This window comes from Oncorhynchus kisutch, linkage group LG22 (assembly GCF_002021735.2).
Source record: "Oncorhynchus kisutch isolate 150728-3 linkage group LG22, Okis_V2, whole genome shotgun sequence".
Classification (NCBI taxonomy): domain Eukaryota; kingdom Metazoa; phylum Chordata; class Actinopteri; order Salmoniformes; family Salmonidae; genus Oncorhynchus; species Oncorhynchus kisutch.
In genome coordinates, this window is record NC_034195.2 from 3,372,606 (window position 1) to 3,389,302 (window position 16,697).

The following is a 16,697-nucleotide window of genomic DNA, read 5'->3' on the forward strand; positions in this document are numbered from 1 at the left end:
AGTGATCTCCAGCCTTGTCCTCATCAACACTCACACCTGTGTTGACGAGAGAATCACTGACATGATGTGAGCTGGTCCTTTTGTGGCAGGGCTGAAATGCACTGGAAATGTGTTTGGGGGATTCAGTTAATTTGCATTGCAAAGAGGGACTTTGCAATTAATTGCAATTCATCTGATCACTCTTCATAACATTCTGGAGTATATGCAAATTGCCATGACACAAACTGAGGCAGCAGACTTTGTGAAAATGTATATTTGTGTAATTCTGTACAGTTTTGGCCACGACTGTACAGTTTAACTTGAAACATGTTACATTTTAATAGAATCCATCAAACCTATGAACAAAGTGGACAGGCTAACATGCTTTTCAAAATGTTGGGAGACCGACAGAAGGGTCTGTTCATAACAATTCAACTGTTCAACCGTGTTAGCTTGCAAATAGATCCCAAGTTGGCTAAATTTGAAATATAAAGATTAGCTGGCTAATCACAAGCACTGGGCTTGAGCGATTGTTGAGGAGACCTGTGTTATTTTTCTATAGCCCAACGCCTGCTACAAGAAGTCAGTCATTATTTGTGAATGTGCATTATGCATGGTTCTAGTTAAATGTGTAACAAACATGCATTTTCATAGGCTTCAAAGACAGGTCAGTGATTATTGCAACAAAAAAAGCTGGTTAAACTATTTTGATAAAATCATTAAATTATTAGTGTGTCTAATGGTTGGGGAAGGCTATTATTTATCCTAGGTATAACCTCACATGCCCTAAATTCATTAGATTTCTGCTAACTGTTTGTAATGCAGTTTATTTGACCGTTTAATTGTACAACATTTATTTAGAGAAAACGTTTTTTGAAAAAAATGGAGGTTTGAAAAAAATGGAGATATGATTTTTAGGCCATATTAGCCAGACCTAACTGTACCGTACTGAACTCTACTGTAATGTACTCTACTGAGCTGTACTTTCATGTGAAACAGACTTCTATGATTAGTCAGGACCAAATCTGAACCAGAGGTCGACCGATTAATCGGAATGGCCGATTTAATTAGGGCCGATCAAGTTTTCATAACAATCGGAAATCGGACATCTTTATTTAACTAGTCAAGTCAGTTAAGAGCACATTCTTATTTTCAATGACGGCCTAGGAACGGTGGGTTAACTGCCTTGTTCAGGGGCAGAATGACAGATTTTTACCTTGTCAGCTCAGGAATTCAATCCTGCAACCTTACGGTTAATTAGTCTCTAACCACCTGCCTCACGAGGAGCCCGCCTGTTACGCGAATGCAGTAAGAAGCCAAGGTAAGTTGCTAGCTAGCATTAAACTTAATCAATCATACTGACTAGATATAACTACACATGGGTGATGATATAAATAGTTTATCTAGCGTGTCCTGTGTTGCATAATATCGATGCAGTGCGCATTCTCGAAAAAGGACTGTCGTTGCTCCAACGTGTACCTCACCATAAACACCAATGCCTTTCTTAAAATCAATACACAGAAGTATATATTTTTAAACCTGCATATTCAGCTAAAAGAAATCCAGGTTAGCAGGCAATATTAACCAGGTGAAATTGTGTCACTTCTCCTGTGTTCATTGCAATCGGAGTCAGGGTATGTGCAACATTTTGGGCCGCCTGGCTCATTGTGAACTAATTTGCCAGAATTTTACGTAATTATGACATAACATTGAATGTTGTGCAATGTAACAGGAATATTTAGACTGACGGATGCCACCCATTAGATAAAATACAGAACTGTTCCTTACTTCACTGAAAGAATAAACGTCTTGTTTTCGAGATGATAGTTTCCAGATTCGACCATATTAATGACCTACGGCTCGCATTATTCCCAGTTAATAATTTTTAGGTTGTAGTTATTATAGGAATTATGTGTCAACTATTTCTCTCTATACCATTTGTATTTAATATACCTTTTACTATTGGATGTTCTTATAGGCACTTTAATATTGCCAGCCTAATCTCGGGAGTTGATAGGCTTGAAGTGGTGCCTACCACCACTCAGTCAGACTGCTCTATCAAATCATAGACTTAATTATGATAAACGCACAGAAATATGAGCCTTTGGTCATTAATATGGTCAAATCCGTAAACTATCATTTTGAAAATAAACCGTTTGTTCTTTCAGTGAAATTTGGAATGAGTTTTTGTCGAACGGGTGGCAACCCTAAGTCTAAATATTGCTGTTACATTGCACGCGACCCAAATGAATGCATATACCCTGACTCTGCTTGCATAGACACAAGAGAAGTGACACAATTTCCCTAGTTAATATTTCCTGCTAACATGCATTTATTTTAACTAAATATGCAGGTTTAAAAAAATATTTTTCTGTGTATTGATTAAGAAAGGCATTGATGTTTATGGTTAGGGATATTTGTGCAACGAATGTGTTTCTTTTGCGAATACACTTTTGTTAAATAAAAATCATTTGGCGAAGTTGAAGTAGGCTGTAATTCGATGATAAATTAACAGGCACCACATTGATTATATGCAACGCAGGACAAGCTGGTTAACCTAGTAATATCATCAACCATGTGTAGTTAACTAGTGATTATGTGAAGATTGTTTTTTATAAGATAAGTTTAATGCTAGCTAGCAACTTACCTTGGCTCATTGCAGCCACACGGTTCTTTTGACACTGCACTTGCGTAACAGGTGGTCAGCCTGCCACGCAGTTTTCTCATGGATTTGCAATGTATTTGGCCATAATCTGCGTCCAAAAAGGTTGATTACCGATTGTTATGGAAACTTGAAATCTGGCCTAATTAATTGGCCATGCTGATTAATCGGTCGACCTCTAGTTTGAATTTCTCCCACTCCTTATCCCACCTCACTTTCTGTGGAATAGAATAAGGCTGTAACGTAACAAAATGTGGAAAAAGTTAATGGGGTCTGAATACTTTCCGAATGCCCTGTAGAAATGTGTTATTTTAGTCTTTTACTTTTGGTTTCGTAGACCAGCGGAAAATATATTTCTCAGCGATTTACATAGTACAGTGATTCTCTACAAAAGTTGATGACCGAACAATAGTGCAGTACTTTCCATTCCCAACCTTATCCTTGGGGACCACCAGAAATGTCACTTTTTTTGGGATCCGGTGTGCCAGTTTAGGGCTAAAACAAAATCTGGTGGTCCACAAAGAGAGAGTTGGGAAAGACTGCAATACTGTCTTTTCAGCTGGGCAATGTTAATAACCTCTTATGGATCCCTTAGGCGCAAATCCCGGTATTGGGAATGATTTGACAACATCCAGTGTAATGGCAGAGCTCCAAATTCAAACTACAGAAATATCAATATTCAACCTTCACGAAAATATAAGTGTAATACATCAAAATAAAGCTTAACATTTTGTTAATCCGGCTGCCGTGTCAGATTTCAAAAAGGCTTTACGGCAAAAGCAAACCATACGATTATCTGAGGACAGCGCCCCGCATACAATCACATGAAAAACATATTTCAACCAGGCAGGTGCGACACAAAAGTCAGAAATAGCCATATAATAGCCTTACCTTTTGAAGATCTTCTTTTTTCAATTTCAAATGTCTCACAATGACACAATAAAAAGTCCTTTATATCCCCAAAATATCAATTTATTTGGCGCGTTTGATTCTGAAATATACCGGTTCCAACATGACTACAAAGTATCTAATAAGTTACCTGTAAACTTGGTCCAAACATTTCAAACAACGTTCCTAATCCAACCTCAGGTATCCTAAAATGTATATAAACGATAACATTTAAGACGGAATAAACTAAACTGTTTCTAATACCGGATAAAAACAATGTGAAGCCGCTCCAGTTCACACGCAACAAAAGACTAAAGCCCTTCAGAGTGACATCTACAAAGAACAGCCCTACTTCTTCATTTCTCAAAAGAAAAACATCGAACAATTTCTAAAGACTTGAAATCTAGTGGAAGCCATAGGAACTGCAATCTGGGCCCTATTAAAATCAGGTCCCCCATAGAAAACCATTGGAAAACACAGTGACCTCAAATAATTCCCTGGATGGATTGTGCTCTGGGTTTTGCCTGCCAAATCAGTTCTGTTGTACTCAGACATTATTCTAACGGTTTTAGAAACTTCAGAGTGTTTTCTATCCAAATCTACTAATTATATGCATATCCTAGCTTCTGGGCCCGAGTAGCAAGCGGTTTACTTTGGGCACGCTTTTCATCCGGACGTGAAAATACTTAGTGACATTATTCAAAATCAAATCATACTTTTTTACATGCACCGAATACAAGTGTAGACCTTACCATGAAATGCTTACTTACAAGCCCTTAACCAACTGTACAGTTCAAGAAGAGTTAAGAAAATATTTACCAAATAAACTAAAGTTAAAAAATAATAAAGTGACACAATAACATGACGACGCTATATACAGGGGGTACCGGTACCGAGTCATTGTGGAGGCTATATACAGGGGGTACCGGTACAGAGTCATTGTGGAGGCTATATACAGGGGGTACCGGTACCGAGTCAGTGTGGAGGCTATATACAGGGTGTACCAGTACCGAGTCATTGTGGAGGCTATATACAGGGGGTACCGGTACCGAGTCAATGTGGAGGCTATATACAGGGGGTACCGGTACCGAGTCAGTGTGGAGGCTATATACAGGGTGTACCGGTACCGAGTCATTGTGGAGGCTATATACAGGGGGTACCGGTACCGAGTCATTGTGGAGGCTATATACAGGGGGTACCGGTACAGAGTCAATGTGGAGGCTATATACAGGGTGTACCGGTACAGAGTCATTGTGGAGGCTATATACAGGGGGTACCGGTACCGAGTCATTGTGGAGGCTATATACAGGGGGTACCGGTACCGAGTCAGTGTGGAGGCTATATACAGGGGGTACCGGTACCGAGTCAGTGTGGAGGCTATATACAGGGTGTACCAGTACCGAGTCATTGTGGAGGCTATATACAGGGGGTACCGGTACCGAGTCAGTGTGGAGGCTATATACAGGGTGTACCGGTACCGAGTCATTGTGGAGGCTATATACAGGGGGTACCGGTACCGAGTCATTGTGGAGGCTATATACAGGGGGTACCGGTACAGAGTCAATGTGGAGGCTATATACAGGGGGTACCGGTACCGAGTCAGTGTGGAGGCTATATACAGGGGGTACCGATACCGAGTCAGTGTGGAGGCTATATACAGGGTGTACCGGTACCGAGTCAGTGTGGAGGCTATATACAGGGTGTACCGGTACCGAATCATTGTGGAGGCTATATACAGGGGGTACCGGTACCGAGTCAATGTGGAGGCTATATACAGGGGGTACCGGTACCGAGTCAGTGTGGAGGCTATATACAGGGGGTACCGGTACCGAGTCAGTGTGGAGGCTATATACAGGGTGTACCAGTACCGAGTCATTGTGGAGGCTATATACAGGGGGTACCGGTACCGAGTCAGTGTGGAGGCTATATACAGGGTGTACCGGTACCGAGTCATTGTGGAGGCTATATACAGGGGGTACCGGTACCGAGTCAATGTGGAGGCTATATACAGGGGGTACCGGTACCGAGTCAGTGTGGAGGCTATATACAGGGTGTACCGGTACCGAGTCAGTGTGGAGGCTACATACAGGGGGTACCGGTACCGAGTCATTGTGGAGGCTATATACAGGGGGTACCGGTACCGAGTCAGTGTGCGGGGGTACAGGTTAGTTGAGGTAATTTGTACATGTAGGTAGGGGTGAAGTGACTATGCAAAGATAATGAACAGTGAGTAGCAGCAGTGTACAAAACAAATGGGGGGGGGGGGGTGTAATAATAGTCCGGTGGCCATTTGGTTAATTGTTTAGCAGTCTTATGGCTTGGGGGGTAGAAGCTGTTAAGGACCCTTTTGGTCCTAGATTTGGCGTTCTCTTACCGCTTGCTGTGCGGTAGCAGAGAAAAGTCTGACTTGGGTGACTGGAGTCTCTGACAGTTTTATGGGCTTTCCTCTGACAGCGCCTGGTATAGAGGGCCTGCATTGCAGGAAGCTTGGCCCCAGTGATATACTGGGCTGTACGCTCTACCCTCTGCAACCGGTCAGGATGCTCTCGCTGGTGTAGCTGTAGAACTTTTTGAGAATCTGGGGACCAATGCTAAATCTTTTCAGTCTCCCGACAGAGAAAAGGTTTTGTCGTGCCCTCTTCACCAACGAACTATCATGGTCTAAACATATCAAGACAGTCGTGATGTGGACACCAAGGAATTTGAAACTCTCGACCCGTTCCACTACAGCCCCGTCAATGTTAATGGGGGCCTGTTGGGGCCGCCTTTTCCTGTATTCCACGATCAGCTCCTTTGTCTTGCTCACATTGAGGGAGAGGTTGTTGTCCTGGCACCACACTGCCAGTTCTCTGACCTCCTTCCTATAGGCTGTCTCATCGTTGTCAGTGGTCAGGCCTACCACTGTTGTGTTGTCAGCAAACTTAATGATGGTGTTGGAGTCGTGTTTTGCCACGCAGTTGTGGGAGTACAGGAGAGGACTAAGTACACACCCCTGAGGGACCCCAGTGTTGAGAATCAGCTTGGCAGATGTGTTGTTGCCAACCCTTAACACCTGGGGTCAGGAAGTCCAGGATCCAGTAGCAGAGGGAGGTGTTTAGTCCCAGGTCCTTAGCTTAGTGAGCTGTAGTCAATGAATAGCATTCTCACATAGGTGTTCCTTTTGTCCAAGTGGGAAAGGGTAGTGTGGAGTACGATTGAGATTGCTTCATCTGTGGATCTGTTGGGGCGGTATGTGAATTGGAGTGGGTCTAGGGTATCTGGGAGGATGGTGTTGATGTCGGCCATGGCCAGCCTTTCAAAGCACTTCATGGCTATATATGTGGGTGCTACAGGGCAGTAATCATTTTGGCAGGTTACCTTCGCTTCCTTGGGCACAGAGACTATGGTGTCTACTTGAAACATGTAGGTATTACAGATTCAGTCAGGGAGAGGTTGAAAATGTCAGTGAAGATACTTGCCAGTTGGTCCTCGCATGCTTTGAGTACATGTCCTGATAATCCATCTTGCCCCGCGGCTTTGTGAATGTTGACCTGTTATAAGGTCTTGCTCACATCGGCTACCAAGAGCGTTATCACACAGTCATCCAGAACAGCTGGTGCTCTCGTACATGCTTCAGTGTTGCTTGCCTCGAAGCGAGCATAAAAGGCATTTAGCTCGTCTGGTAGGCTTGCGTCACTGGGCAGCTCGTGTCTGGGTTTCCCTTTGTAGTCTGTAATAGTTTTCAAGCCCTGCCACATTCGTCGAGCATCAGAGCCGGTATAGTAGGATTCAATCTTAATCCTGTATTGACGCTTTGCTTGTTTGATGGTTCGTCTGAGGGCATAGAAGGATTTCTTATAAGCATCCGGATTTGTGTCCTGCTCCTTGAAAGTGGCAGCTCTAGCCTTTAGATCGATGCAGACGTTGCCTGTAATCCATGGCTTCTGGTTGGGATATGTAAATACGGTCACTGTGGGGAAGACATCGTTGATGCACTTATTGAAGCACGGTGACTGAGGTGGTATGCTCCTCCATGCCATTGGATGAATCCCAGAACATATTCCAGTCTGGAAGCAAAACAGTCCTGTAGCATCCGCGTCATCTGACCACTTCCGTATTGAGCAAGTCACTGGTACTTCCTGCTTTAGTTTTCGCTTGTAAGCAAGAATCCGGAGGATAGAATTATGGTCAGATTTGCCAAATGGTGGGTGGGGGAGAGCTTTGTATGCATCTCTGTATGTGGGGTAAAGGTGGTCTAGAGTTTTTTTTCCCTCTGGTTTCACATGTGACATGATGGTAAAAATGTGGAAAACTGATGTTTACCTGCATTAAAGTCCCCGGCCACTGGGAGCGCCGCTTCTGGGAGAGCATTAACTTGTTTACTTATGGCCTTATAGAGTTGGTTGAGAGTGGTCTTAGTGCCAGCTTTGTTTTGTGGTGGTAAATAGATGGCTACGAATAATATTCTTAATGTCAGGATAATCGTATTTTCCAATGATTGCATGTTAGCAAGTAGAATGGATGGCAGTGGGAGTTTACTCGCTCGCCTACGGATTCTCAGAAAGCTGCCCGATCTGCGTCCTCTTTTCTTCACAAAAAATGGGGATTTTGTTCCTGTTCCCGGGAGAGCAGTATATCTCGTCGGACTCGTTAAAGGAAAAAGTTTCTTCCAGTTCGTGGTGAGTTATTTCGATCATAAGAGACAGTAGCAGCAACATTATGTACAAAATAAGTAAAACAATGAATTACAAACACACAAACTAAACAAAATAGCACAATTGGTTAGGTGCATGTAAAACGTCAGCCATCCTCTTTGGTGCCATCTTATCTGTTAAAGCAATAGCTGTAAATTATCATAGTTACACATTTTATCCTGTAATACTTATGTAATGGCTTCTTATGTGGAAGATATACAGTACCTTCAGAAAGTATTCATACCCCTTGACTTATTCCACATTAAGTTGTTCAGCCTGAATTCAACATTTATTGCATATTTATTTTGTCTCACCCATCTACTCTGAATAGTGCATAATGACAAAGTGAAAACATGTTTTTAGAAATTGTTACACATTTATTGACAATGTAAACATAGCTAATTTCCATACGTATTCACTTGAGTCAGTACATGTTAAAATCACTTTTGCCATCAATTACACATGTGACTCTTTCTGGGTAAGTATCTTATTAAGAGCTTTGCACACCTAGATTGTATAATATTAGCATATTATTGTTTTTAAGCTCTGTCAAAAATAGACCACTCATGAATTTTTTATGTAATCTTGGTAAGGTACTCCAGTGTATATTTGGTCTAGTGTTTTATGTTATTGTCTTGATGAAAGGTGAATTTGTCTGGAAAGCAGACTTAACCAGGTTTTCCACTAGGATACTGGCTGTGCTTAGCTTTATTTTGTTTATTTTTATCCAAGGAAACCTCCCTAATCCTTGCCAATGACAAGCATACCCATAACATGATGCAACCACCACCATGCTTGAAAATATGAAGGGTTGTACTCAGTGGTGTGTTGTTGGATTTGCCCCAATCATAACACTTTGTATTTAGGACATAAAGTTAATGTCTTTGCCACATTTGTTGTGGTTTTACTTTAGTGCCATGTTGCAAACAGGATGTGTGTTTTGGAATATTTTTATTCTGTGCAGGCTTCCTTCTTTTCACTCTGTCGTTTAGGTTAGTGTTGTGGAATAACTACAATGTTGTTGATCCATCCTCAGTTTTCTCCTATCACAGCCATCTATCTCTGTAGTGACAAAGTGTAATTAATAACTTCACCTTGCTCAAAGGGATATTCAATGTCTGCTTTTTTTTAATGATCTACCAATGGGTCCCCTTCTTTGTGCGGCATTGCAAAACCTTTCTGGTCTTTGTGGTTGAATCTGCTCGACTGAGGGACCTTACAGATAACTGTATGTGTGGGGTACAGAGATCAGGTAATCATTCAAATGTTAAACACTTATTGCACACAGAGTGAGTGCCTGCAACTTATTATGTGACTTGTTAAGCACATTTCTACTCCTGAACTTATTTATTAGGCTTGCCATAAAGGTGTTGAATACTTATTGACTCATTTGTAAAAATGTAAAAAAGGTAGAAACATAATTCCACTTTGACATGGAGTATTGTGTGTCGCTGGCCTAGGCACAATCTCAATGTAATCCATTTTAAATTTAGCTTGAAACACAACAATGTGGAAGAAGTCCAGGGGTGTGTGAATACATTCTGAAGGCACCAGATCTGTGTAGAGATCTAGTAGCCTCCCCGTATCGTGTTAGTTCTTTGGATGCCTTCTATCTGCCATCTTACATCTTGAGGCTGTCAAAGGTCTCTCCATTTATTTCACAATGGATGGGCTTTGGAGTCGAGCCTATTCATTTCAGGAGCTGTAAAAAGAGCATCCAATTCAGAGATATCTGGATGTTTCAAGGACATAACGCCTGAAAATGAGCAATCGCAAGGAGCGTTATTGAAATGATCATCTTTCCAGATGAAGGGGAATGAAGTCTTTGATAAAATAACTTTTTTTCACAAAAGGCCTAAAGGGTAAATGCATTTCTACGCATTTCTCATAGGATTATTTTTTTCCCATTCTGAAAGGGATCGAATGACACAAGACCTTATCTTGGAGTAGAGATTGCTTAATCAAATGCTGGCTCTATACCTCGAACACACTACTGACTTCAGTAACAAAATCTGCTGCATCTTGGCCTCCAATTAATTCATTGTGGTGCCATTGTTGTGGTTTACTGAGGAAAAAACGCTTACTTAACTTTGAACTCCCCTGAATTGTAAAGCAGGATGTTCTGAATGTTTTATTTAGCAAAATAAATAAATATCAAGCATTTGCTCATCTTGGTGCAACCAACCACAATAACACTGTTCCCCTTCCAGGTTTCTGTTTTCCTAAGTTTCTGCGCAGAGACAAAGGAGAGTCAGGTAGGAGCACTTACCACAATGTGGTCAAAGAATTGGGTGACATGTGTTCGCTAGAGTGAGTAGTTTGAAGCACTTTTGCCAGCTGTGTTTGATGGGGTTCCTCTAGATCAGATCAGATCAGATTTAGAAGACAGAAAAGTTGGCGAGATGAAATTTAAAAACATTTGCTATGATTCATGCTGGATTTTGAAGTTCTGCTTGACGAGTATGACTTCAAAGTCATCGCAAAAAGGTCCCTTACATCCTATTTAGCCTATGTAGGCCTACATCAAATACAGTTAGCTGCTTGTGTCGTGGTGACTAGTGGTCCTAGCTGTAGTGGATTGTGCTGTTATGTCTTGCCCTTAGTCAACAGTGATGTTCCCACAGGGAATCACACACCCACATCATAAATGGCTCAGTACGTTCACAACCTTTAATAAGTATGTACAAAACGTGTGGTCAAGGAAGTCCTAGGGAGATGTGTTGGTACAATATCTAAAGAAAAGTGGCGCGATGTTCTCTGCAACACGTTTGTTTGAAAAAGGGGGAACCTTGTGAACATAAAATGTTCTCTGACCGAAGTGCTTTGACCTGACTTGGTTTGTGAAAGGGATGCCGCAACTTCAACTTGGAGACATTAGATCTTGGGGGGGGGGGGGGGGGGGGGGTGCTTTCATGTGCTTTCCGTCTTGTGTGTTTAACACCTACAATTTGCTGAGTCATCACAGTGGATGTATGGTTTTCATTTGGGCTCTCCGTACCTCCACCGGGGTAGGAGAGCCATCTGTTGTTAACAACCTGTAGCAAACAGAACAATGACACTCCTGTGTCCTGTTGCCACTTTGCTTCATCATTAAATGTGAATAGGCTGTGCATTGCAACGTGACCAATGTGATACTTAGTGTCTCTCCGGCGTTACTTTACTGGCACCCTTATGGCCCGTGAACCACAGCAGTAAAAATTTTAGAGGGAATTATCCTTTGTTCTTATTAGAGCTCTGTCTCTCTCGTGCTAATATAAACTGATATTTATCATGTCATTCCACTTTTGTATTGCTCTTGCCTCCTGCTACTGTGTAGCATTTTCATCCCATTGTGCAACAGTGTGAGATTTCACTGAGGCTTTTGCACCCTCAGTGGATAAGGTATGTAATGGAATGGGGCATCATCCCAGTGATTCATACATACATACACTGCTGTGTGTCTAGGCCCAGACAGAAATGGTTCCTATTGTTTCAGTTTCATTAACACTGTTTTGGAAAACAGCTGAGGGTTGGGGCTGGAGTTATGGATGCAAAGACCGACCATCCATGAGATCAAAAGATCACTGTTTTGGATAACAGCTGAGGGTTGGGGCTGGAGTTATGGATGCAAAGACTGACCATCCATGAGATCAAAAGATCACTGTTTTGGAAAACAGCTGAGGGTTGGGGCTGGAATTATGGATGCAAAGACCGACCATCCATGAGATCAAAAGTTTAAACCATGTTTTGAAGTTGAACTAAGCTCGTTAGTCATTTATACATTATATTCTTCAAGAAGTCCAAACATTGGTAAATCAATCTCAGATTTCCTCATTTTTAATTTCTTTCTGGAGACTGTTTCCGAGCATGTTGTTATCGTTGTGTTTCTCAGTTAGGTCCTGGGAGACATTGTCAGGATTAGTACCATCAACTGAGTCTCGCTTTGAGGTAATCATTAACCAGATCAGTTTTATGCTCGTGACCTTGAGTTTGTGCCAAGAAAAACTGATACACATAAAAAGTGTCTCTGTCGCTTCGGTCTGTGTCTTAGCACCCTGGCCTGAATCCTAAACTGACACCTGTGCACGTATCTCTTCCATGAATGTTGTATGACATTGGCTTCAGGATTTTTGAAGTCTCTCCATACTCATCTGTGTATTTAATTCTTTCTCACACTACAACCTCTCCAAAAAACCCCTCTCCCTCCGTGCCTCTCGTCACATAATCCGTGTCCTCAGGTTTGTGTGTAAAGGTACACGGATAGTGCCTCGCAGCCTGTTGAGCCAAGTCACTGCACCATCCCTCTCCTCTGTAGGGGCCTCTTATTTTCACTACTCAGCCAATGGGGGTTTTTGTCACTTCCGGCAACGGGAGACTTTCATCAAAGACTATATGACAATGTCATCGTAGTGACATGTCATAAACAGGTCGTGATAGCTGAAAAGTGACTTCATTCAGCACACAAACGGCATTCGATTTCAGCTAGTTGGGTTGTGGTATGCAGGCATAAATGAACTGTATTTTTATTATAATGTACCTCTTATGGCCTCCGTTGTGCCACAAACAGGCCATTTTATGGATAATGAACATAGAAGTCACTCAGAGGTCATTAATGTTTCTGATTTCCTATAGAGCTGTTCTAGAACTGAGCTGAATGCAGACTCGGATCATGATCATGATGATGCAGGAAAGGTGTTTCTGATTTCCTATAGAGCTGTTCTAGAACTGAGCTGAATGCAGACTCGGATCATGATAATGATGATGCGGGAAAGGGCCATAAGCTGGTAATAAGAGGCACCATTAATGTAGGCATTGTGCTAACTATGGTATTGTTTGGACTATAGTGAAAGATCTAATCTGCCTTCAAATAATCTCGTCTGCTATGTTATTATCCATCAATAGTGTTTCCTATGATGGTCGTCAGACATACAAGACTAATGGCTCTTCCACTCCCTGCCTTCTCGGCCCAACACTAGCTCCACCCTAATGTTGAAATCCAACTGTTAATTAGTCCATTAAAGCTCCCATTTCAACCCACTAAACTGTATTAGAATAGAGCTATCCAAGCTGTAATTGATACTGCCTCACCAGTTTGTTTGGCTGGGATGGTAAAAAAAAAGGCTTGAAAATAGATTATCCTGGCACACAGTTATCTGTCTGCGTGTGCTTTTCCCTTTCTCTAAGAATTAAATTTATAAAGGGTATATCACTGGTTCCTACCACATTGTGACGGATTGATTTGGTGTGTGTTCAACAGGTACCAGTCACGGTGTGTCAGTGTCTGAGATCCTAGCAGTCAGGGAGCTCGACGTGGACTGCGGGACGAAAGATGACGGCAGGTGGCAGAAAATGCCTCAGAAATCGACCGAGGCCTATCCATATGCATTCACAGGTAAGAATGTTGACGATCTTGAGCAATCTACAGATATTGGATTCAATATGGTAGATGACACTGCAAAGTAAATCCTATGTTCTGTTAAGCCTCTCTCCCGTCACTGCCTTTGTGTCCCCCTGCCACAGTGTCCTACGTGGAGAGAGCGTGGCAGCACCGCTGGCGGTGTAGTGACGTCACCTTTCACTGCCTCGAGGGGGCGCTGTGTCAGCAGTGGGTCCAGACCATCAGAGAGCAGCTCACAGCATTGAGTATGGCTGATTTTATTACTGACTCTCTGCTTTGTGAAGTCTAGTTGCGAGGCTAAGTCAGAAATGAGTATGGGCCTCAGTCGGTACTGTTATGCCCTTCTCTCTGGAAAAACCAGTAACATCTTTCACTTTTTTCAGCCAGCAGACCCAAGCATTTGCTGGTGTACATCAACCCCTATGGGGGCAAGCAGCAAGGCGAACGTATTTACGAGCAGAAAGTCGCCCCTCTCTTCACCCTTGCCTCCATCTCCACGCACGTGATTGGTGAGTTCCTGCCAACAACATTAAACATGCTTCAATAACAGATGGAGTCTTTATGGGCCAAGTCACATTTCTCACTGTAGGCAAATGGGCACAAGCTCTCTCAAGTCGCACATGATTGTGACATAATTTACGGCCGCCATCCATCAGCCATGTTCCTTAATGGATAAGATGATGGTCAATGAATACTGGATTACTTTACATTTGTTTTACTTCTCAGACTGGAGAACCACTATGGACATCGTAATTTCATTGTCACAAATTATGACCAATTGTATTTTCAACAGTATAGAAGCTTGGGTTGATATCAAGATATTAATAGTTGAGCATTTAAGAAACATATAAATCTAAAATGGTTACGAAATCATGAAAACAAACTATTCCTTTAGCTACACATTGTTATATTGGTTAGAGAAGGTAAATTGCTGCTTTGTGGCTCGAATTATTTATGGAAAATGCTTATTCAATATATTGCTCCAAGCTAGTGAAGGATTACTCCCAAAATCCAAAATATTGCAGATTATAGTGCAAATTATGAAACCATCAAGTGATATCATCGAGTCGATTTGTAGTAAACCTAAATCAATATATTGATTTAAAATCATAACTTTTCAAGTGTATCCCATCTACAGGAAGCACTTGAATGAAAAATGTAAAGCATGCTGAGATGTCTAACGCTTTCCTTGTCATTGGTTGTCATAGTTACAGAGCATGCCAATCATGCCAGGGACCACCTGAGGACAGAAGCTGAGTTGAAGAAATATGATGGGTGAGTCATGGATTGAGACATTTCCCAGCAAACCAACATTTGGTTCTGTGAATGTTCCCAGAACTAATAACACAAAAACTGTCCAGTTGGGATGCTGATTATACAATGTTTGTATACAAATATTTGCCTGATGTTGCAAGAACTTTCCCAAGAAACCTTTTGTTACCTGGTACGTTACCTGGAAACTTAATAAGAACATTAAGGGAACGTTCTGTGGTGGTTTTACATATGTTGTGGAAATGTTACATTTTTTTAACATTTTCTGAAATAAACTAAAACATTAGCTGAATGTTTTTGGGATGTTGTCATCCTAATGTTAAATAAAACCCTAACTAGATGTTCCCGGTTTGCGGGGTTCTCAATGTCCTTGTTTGGGAAGCCCCTCTTTGTATTCTGGTTTTCAGCCCAAACATCAGTCATATTCAGAGTTGAACTAAAAACCACCCCAGGCCCAGTATATTCTTCCTCTCAAACAGTAAACAAAAACATTTGTGCTGTTGTTTTGACCTCTGTGTGCGACCTGACCTTCGACCTCTATGCAGAGTGGTGTGTGTGGGCGGGGACGGCATGTTCAGTGAAATGGTTCACGGCCTGGTCTCCCGGACCCAGAGGGACAACGGCGTGGACCAGAACAGCCCGGAGGAGAAGCTGGTACCCTGTACTCTGCGCATCGGCATTATACCCGCAGGTTAGAGCATACACACTCGCACACATACCACTATTTTGACACAGCAATGATCAGGGCCGGCTCATTAGGCAGCATTAGACGGCTGCCTATGGTGGCAGATTGACAAGGGTGACATTTCTGAGCCAAACTGACCAAGATGCACCTACAACAACACATAAAACCGCTCATAATTTTGCCCAGAAATGACAAATTCTCTCAACCAGTGGCATGTTTGTTTTTTAGGTGAGTGCTGATGCCGCCCTATGATAAGTAGTGGCCACTTTGTCAAAGGCAGGGATGCAAAATATTTATCTTGTCCTTTCCCAGCTTGCCTCGCCAGGGTGCTGTTGGAGAGACACATTGCTGCGGCACTCCACCAACATTCTGTCAAAAAAAGGATATAACATAAATTATGTAGCGGATATAGTACGTGGCTTTTTCTGTAGCCTACAGGCTGGAGATAACAGGCTTACCACATGGATGGACATTCCATTGTGGGCTGACATGGTAGACAACGCCCCAGTAAGCACTGACTGACGCCAACGTTTTTTTGGGGGGTCCGGCCTTCTATTTCTTTTGGTGTTTTACAAACTGTAGGCCTACCACATAAATTGTATTTCAAGCGACACTAGGCCAGGGATGGGCAGTAAATCCTCTGGGGCCTGATTGTGTCATACTTTTTCCCCAGGTAACACAACTGACACCAATAATCAACTAATCATAATCTTCAGTTTAGAATGCAATTAGTTTCACCAGCTGTGTTGACTAGGGATGGGCAAAAAGTGACACTACTCCTGCCCTGAGGACTGTAGTTGTCCATCCATGTTGTAGGCTATACCTCAGTAAAGCACAGTACGATGCTGACACCTTTTGGACTTCTTTTTTTTTCCAGTCCCGACCGGCGACGTTGATTTTTGGTTCAGATTTTGGCCTAAACATAGATGTCTATAAATGACATATTTTCAAATTTAATTCAGAAATGAACCTGTTTTCATTGTCTGTAAAATATGTCTTTTCAATGCCTGGAAAATAAAAATGTTCACCTTTTCATTCAGAATTGAAATTGAACCTACCTTCCATGTCTGGAAGAATACATATTTTAGACATGTTTTTTACGTCATTTTGCTTACTGGGACTATTCTTGCAGGGGCAGCAATTATTTTTGTCTCATCTAGG

General features: G+C 42.1%; 1 protein-coding gene across 4 annotated transcripts in view; it reads left to right on the plus strand.

The window, feature by feature from the left end:
• LOC109866842 (ceramide kinase) overlaps positions 1–16,697 on the plus strand; it is a 32,263-nt gene that overhangs the window by 5,993 nt on the left and 9,573 nt on the right. For 3 of the 4 annotated variants that reach the window (XM_031801427.1, XM_020455704.2, XM_020455705.2), the window contains 5 exons: positions 13,439–13,573; positions 13,702–13,824; positions 13,963–14,088; positions 14,788–14,854; positions 15,397–15,542. In XM_031801427.1, the coding sequence (XP_031657287.1) occupies positions 13,439–13,573; positions 13,702–13,824; positions 13,963–14,088; positions 14,788–14,854; positions 15,397–15,542 (597 nt within the window). Of the gene's footprint in view, positions 1–10,412; positions 10,458–13,438; positions 13,574–13,701; positions 13,825–13,962; positions 14,089–14,787; positions 14,855–15,396; positions 15,543–16,697 lie in introns of all 4 variants that reach the window. The other variant, XM_031801428.1, reaches the window with a different exon arrangement.